This window comes from Hibiscus syriacus, unplaced genomic scaffold, assembly GCF_006381635.1.
Source record: "Hibiscus syriacus cultivar Baekdansim isolate YM2019G1 unplaced genomic scaffold, ASM638163v2 tig00112888_pilon, whole genome shotgun sequence".
Classification (NCBI taxonomy): Eukaryota; Viridiplantae; Streptophyta; class Magnoliopsida; order Malvales; family Malvaceae; genus Hibiscus; species Hibiscus syriacus.
In genome coordinates this window covers 411,308-417,253 of record NW_024063415.1, presented here as the reverse complement: position 1 = coordinate 417,253, position 5,946 = coordinate 411,308, and the positions used below count along the sequence as shown (strand labels likewise).

Sequence of the window (5,946 nt, the reverse complement as noted above, 5' to 3'; positions counted from 1 at the left end):
CGAATATCAGCGATTAATTAAAAAAATGTTGAATCAATTAATCTTATTTCAGTCTTCAAAAGAAGAAAACAAAACCCACGTGTGAAATGTAAAAATTTAAAGTATAAAATATGCATTTAGTTTCTAAACTATCAGTTTTATTCTGTTATAATACCTAAATTTTTCATTTGTTTCAAAACCATACATATCATTTAGTTTTCATTTCATTTTAGCACTATCCGTTAAAAACTTAATGCGTTTAGTTCCTAAATTATCAAATTAGACCCATCCTAATATCTAAACTTTTAAAAAAATAAAAAAATAATGTTAAGTTTTGAACAGGGGTACTAAAATGAAACAAAAACTAAAATTTTTTACAACGGATATTAAAATGAAACAATAACTAAACTTTATATATAATTTTGAAAATATGAAAGTTTAGGTTCTATAATGAACCAAAATTAATAGTTTAGATATTAAATGCGTAATTTATCTAAATAGCAAACGCAAAGAAGACCAAGTTAAGTGAATGCTTAATTCCTTCCATTACCCCGTAGTTAGTGGGTCAAGATGGAGACATATATAGAGTTTGAACGACACTTAATTCTTCAATAAGCAAAAGTGCACAAATTCCCAATTAATAATTTTAATTGTGACTATATTATATTGCTATATGGTTTCACATTTTTTTTACTTGTATCACACAATTGGTGTGATCAAGTAACATAATTCATGGAAAATAAAAGAAAAAGTAATATTTCAAACAAATAACCTACGGAATAATTCCATTTTCGTACACTTTTTAACAAACTTCATATATGCATTACATTCATATTAAAATATAAATATTAATATTATATCTCCTTCACCACCTGTCAAGTTAGATAGTGTTATTCGAAATTTTTCAAATTCTCTGGAATTTCATATCCTTCGATCAATTATGACCTTATGATATGATCACTTGTAGGTCCACATGATCAATTAACAATCGAGTCTATTTATTTTGCCAACCTACGAGTAGTAATTATGACTTTAACATCTTATATCAACACGATCTTCATTTTTTGCAATATTCATATTCTCTTCTCTCTCTTTATCGTTAACATAACTTCAATTATCCATTCAAACTAAAAATGTTTGCATATTCTTTTACCATTTAGCTTTTTTCCATCCACCGTGCAAATAGTAATTAATTCCACTCTATGGTACCAAAATGGAATTCTCAAATTTTGGGAAACTTAAATTTCAAGAATCCTCCTCAAGATTTAACTCATATAAAATCAACCATAGATTTCAGATCCAATTCTTTTTTCCCATTGTAATTTTGAGCTTTCCACTCTAAACCCAATGTCTTCTTCAACTCTGTTTCCCCAAAAACTTCAATATCTCTCTCTTGTAGCTTCTTGCATATCGATAGCCATTTCAACAATTTTGGTATTGTATAGCCAGAATTGCAGCCAATCTTTTGGTCCATTTAATGAACTCAAATGGTCCACTTCAAGAGACGATCGTACAAATTTTGCTACAAATATTAGCCATATTAAGTTCATATTAGCCAGTTCCCAGAAAACATTGAAATCCAGAAAACCATACATAGAGTCCTGGTGGCAGCCAAATGGAACAAGAGGAAGCATTTTCTTGGACTCACCTCCCCCAAAAGACTTCCTCCCCTGGCCTTCATCTCACCCTCCATTCCAAGTCAATGAAGACGTCAAGAAATTAAGGGTATACCCTAAACTCGTTGTCCCGGCCGCAGTCCGGCTGTTCCGTTCGATCCTCGAGACGTTCCGGCTCGGGGACGACGAGGGCGTGAGGTGGTACGTTATGGGAGATGATGACACTGTGTTTTTTGTTGAGAATTTGGTTGAGGTACTAGGGAAGTATGATGAGAGTAAATACTACTACATCGGGATGACATCGGAGGCGGTTAAGTCGAATTTCGATTTCTCTTTCGATATGGCGTATGGTGGAGCTGGTTATGCTCTGAGCTACTCGCTGGTAAAAGCACTGGTTCCGGTCATCGATGATTGTATTGAGAGGTACCCTTATTTGCGCGTCAGCGATCAGCTGTTGTCTTCTTGTTTAGCTGATTTAGGCGTTGATCTCACCCCTCAAAAGGGTTTTCACCAGGTAATCTGATTTGTCTTGTAATCAATCCGTTTTAAATAAACATGATAGTTTTGTCGTGTGTAAAGTTAATTTACAATATATTTTAATTTAAAACATTATTCATGTTTAGAGGTGAACATTTAATTGAATAGAGAAAAAAATTTGAGTTGATTAATCTTATTTTATACTTCCAACTTTAGTTGAAATTTTTTCGAGTCGATTTGATTCGGGTTTCTACTTAAATTTAATTGTAATACTTATAATAATATGGTAATATTTGATTCCAATTTAAACGGATTTTTTTCATAGACATGTATATTTCTTCATATATTTTCATATATAATATACATATATTATATAAAATTGAGATATTCGATTCAAACTTGAAAAATCAATTCACTGATTATTAAAAATTTTGAGTTATTTGAGTTCTATTCTATAATGAACTTTTTTCGAGTCGAATTTATAAAATTACAAGTCAAGTTGAATTGAGTTTTTAACATCAAGTCAAGTTAAAAAATTTAATTTTTCGAGTCTAATCTGTAAGACCCAAATATGATTTCGATAGATTTTAACTTAAAATGTTACTTTCTCCTCTCTAAATTGATAATAATTTTGATTATAACTGACATTATCTTCAGAGTAACTTCTTGTATTTTATACTCATCCAGATGATTAACCAAAGTTTCATATGGATTAATTTGGAAAACGCAGATCGATCTCCTGGGTGACATATCAGGCCTGCTATCATCTCATCCACAATCACCTCTCCTCTCGCTCCACCATCTCGACGGCATAAACCCAATATTCCCTTCCAAGAACCAACACGAATCGATAAACCATTTGATGAAAGCTGCGAAATTCGACCAGTCTCGCCTTCTACAACAAACCATCTGCTACCACAAGCCGACCAACTGGTCTTTCACGGTCGCTTGGGGCTACTCGGTTCATGTTTATGAAACCGTGATGCCTCGGAGTTTTCTGAGGAAACCACTCGAGACGTTTCAGCCTTTCAAGAAATCTGCTAGGCCTCCGTTGTACATGTTCAACACGCGGTTGCCTTGGGTAGATCCCAGCTGCCAAGCTGCTCATGCCTTCTTCTTGGAATCTGTGGAAAGAAGCGGCGGAGGTTTCGTTAAGAATATGTATAGACGAAAGTCGCCGCGTAATCTGGCGCCGTGTTCGGCTAGTGGGAACCATTCGGCGGAGCACATTGAGTACGTTAGGGTTACTTTGCAGGCGACGAGGCGAAAGCAGGTTAGTCCCCCCTCCTTTTCAACTCCTATTTATTTATGGGTAAACTACATTAGATACCACTAAACTTTCAATTTTTCCAATTATAGCACTAAACTTTTATTTTTGTTTCAAATATGTCACTGAGTCTTTAAATCGTTGACAGCCAGACCAAAACAATGTTGTTTTGGTGAGGTGTCCACATTAGTAGCCATCAGTCACGTCAATATTTCGTTAACGGTTTAACGGTTCAGTAGTATAAATGAAACAAAAATCAAAATTAAGTGTTATAAATGACAAAATTGAAAGTGCAATGGTATAAAAGATACAACGACTAAACTTTCAATTTTTATAATTATAAAACTAAACTTTTACTTTTGTTTCGATTATGTCACTGGGTCTCTAAATCGTTAACAACCACACCAAAACATTGTTGTTTGGTGAGGTGTCCATGTCAGTAGCCATCATCCACGTCAATATTTCGTTAACGATTTAACGGTTCAGTAGTATAATTGAAACGAAAATCAAAGTTTAGTGTTATAATTAACAAAAGTTCAATGGTATAAACAATATAACGCTTAGAGTATGGTGGTATCTCGTATAGTTTACCCTTTGTTTATTTATTTATTTATTTATTTATTTATTATTTTTGTCATATAAAGCAAGGACATAAAATACAAGTACAATCAGATAAAAATATCCGACTTTGTTGGCTAAATAATCTAGGTGAAATAAAAAAAAAATATGAAAAATATAAATATTGAAAAATTAATTTGAGATATAGACAATTTGTTATAATATATTTGAAATTCGTTGGGTGAAAATGACGAATTCTATAAAATATAATAAATAATTTAAATTCGTTATTAGATATGACAAGTTCTATACAATTTTCGTTCAATCTACATGAAAGAATTATATATATATATATATATTATAAAATTTATCATGTGAGTATAACAAATTTCACGTATATTATAATAAATAGACTATCTTAAAATAAATTTTTAACTCCTGCATCTAAAAAAAATTTCCCAACCACAGTATTTTTGAATTTATTGAAGACATCATGATATAACAAACTTCACAAAATTTAAGGTTTGATTGGGACAATAAATGAAACATGAAATATAATAAATTATTTGAGTTTGATTCAATATAAATTTAGTTAATGTTTGAATTAAATGGATTCGACTCGAGTTATTAACGAACTAAAACGACTATTTAACGTTCGACTCAAAAAGCTCATGAGCAATCCGAAGAAATAATATAGTAAAATTTTAAAATGAAATTATTAGCTATAGTAACACTCATATGTTGTTTTTTTTTTAAATGCAACATAAGATTTTGATCACTAAAGTTCATGTTCTAGCTTCAATCTAGTTAATTAAGCTTGATAATGTTTCGAGCTCAAATTGAGTTTAAGTTTTTAATTTTGATTTCGAGTCAAAAACGACAATTTTAAGTCAAAGTTAGCATATCATATTATACTTTAAATCAAAATTTATATGCGATTTTAAAAATGTATCTATAAATGTAATTTTCACATTTATAATTTTATTTCAATTAATAAATCAAATAATTTGAAAACATCAAATTAAAATCATCAAAAAGTTCATAATTAAAATCAAATTATAGAAGTAACTTTTAAGCTTCAATGTTGATTGATAATAATATTTGTCTTATTTAAGTTAATTAATTACAGGAAGCAAAAATAGAATGTTGCGATGTGGAGTACGTGAATGGTTCAAATGTTGCAGATATCAAGTTGAGGACTTGTATCAGCGGTGAAGTTATTGCCTAACCCCACAAAAATTCCTAAATTATTCAGTGAATAAACTGAATCAAATTCTCATACTTTGTTTTTTTTACTAATATTTCTTTCAATGCATATTAAAATTCAGGAAGAAAGGGTTAACTTTATGGATAAAAAAATAATCATTTAAATTATTAAAAGTTTAATTTGACGCCATTTCTTATTGAAGTAAGAACAGATATAAATTCTTTTCATGCAACTTTATAACCTTTCAGGTAATTATCTAAGAGGCAAGAGGATTACAAATATTGTAATTGTTTATGTGTAGCATTAGGGATGGGCATGACTCGGGTAGGGTTGGGTTTTTGGTCCACCCGACCTGAGAAAAAGGAGTCCTCCATTCGAGACCCGACCGACCCGACCAAAACAAGTTTTCAACTGACCCGAATCCGACCTGATATATAACTTAAAAATCCGACCTGGCCCGATCTGACCCGAAATAATAAAAATTTTATTTTTATTCAACAAAAACAATGACTTAATTGAAAAAAATAATATATAGAGAGGTATTATTGTAATTATTCCTAAATATAAGGTAAAATTTATATATATTTCGGGTCGGGTAATTTTCACCATAAATCCAACCCGACACGACCCTGGAATTAAAAAAAAAAACTCCCAACCCGATCTGGTCGGGTCGGGTCGGAACCCGTCGGGTTTGGGTCTCATGCCCATCCCTAAGTAGCATAATGTGTTTTTTTGAAGTGGAATAAAATCATAATATTTTAAGTAATACATAAAATTTTTTAATTTTGATTTTTTATTTTTCCCGCTGAAGTTTCAAAAATAGCATAACAGTCACTAACATT

The 5,946-nt window shown here is 31.2% G+C and overlaps 1 protein-coding gene across 1 annotated transcript; it reads left to right on the top strand.

Moving 5' to 3' along the window:
* The first annotated feature begins 1,326 nt into the window (after nucleotides 1–1,326).
* On the top strand, nucleotides 1,327–5,178 carry LOC120184382. The gene is made up of 3 exons (XM_039188868.1): nucleotides 1,327–2,109; nucleotides 2,803–3,345; nucleotides 5,027–5,178. Exons 1-3 carry the CDS (start codon nucleotides 1,327–1,329, stop codon nucleotides 5,123–5,125), a joined length of 1,425 nt encoding a protein of 474 aa, XP_039044799.1. The 3' UTR covers nucleotides 5,126–5,178.
* Nucleotides 5,179–5,946: the final 768 nt, after the last annotated feature.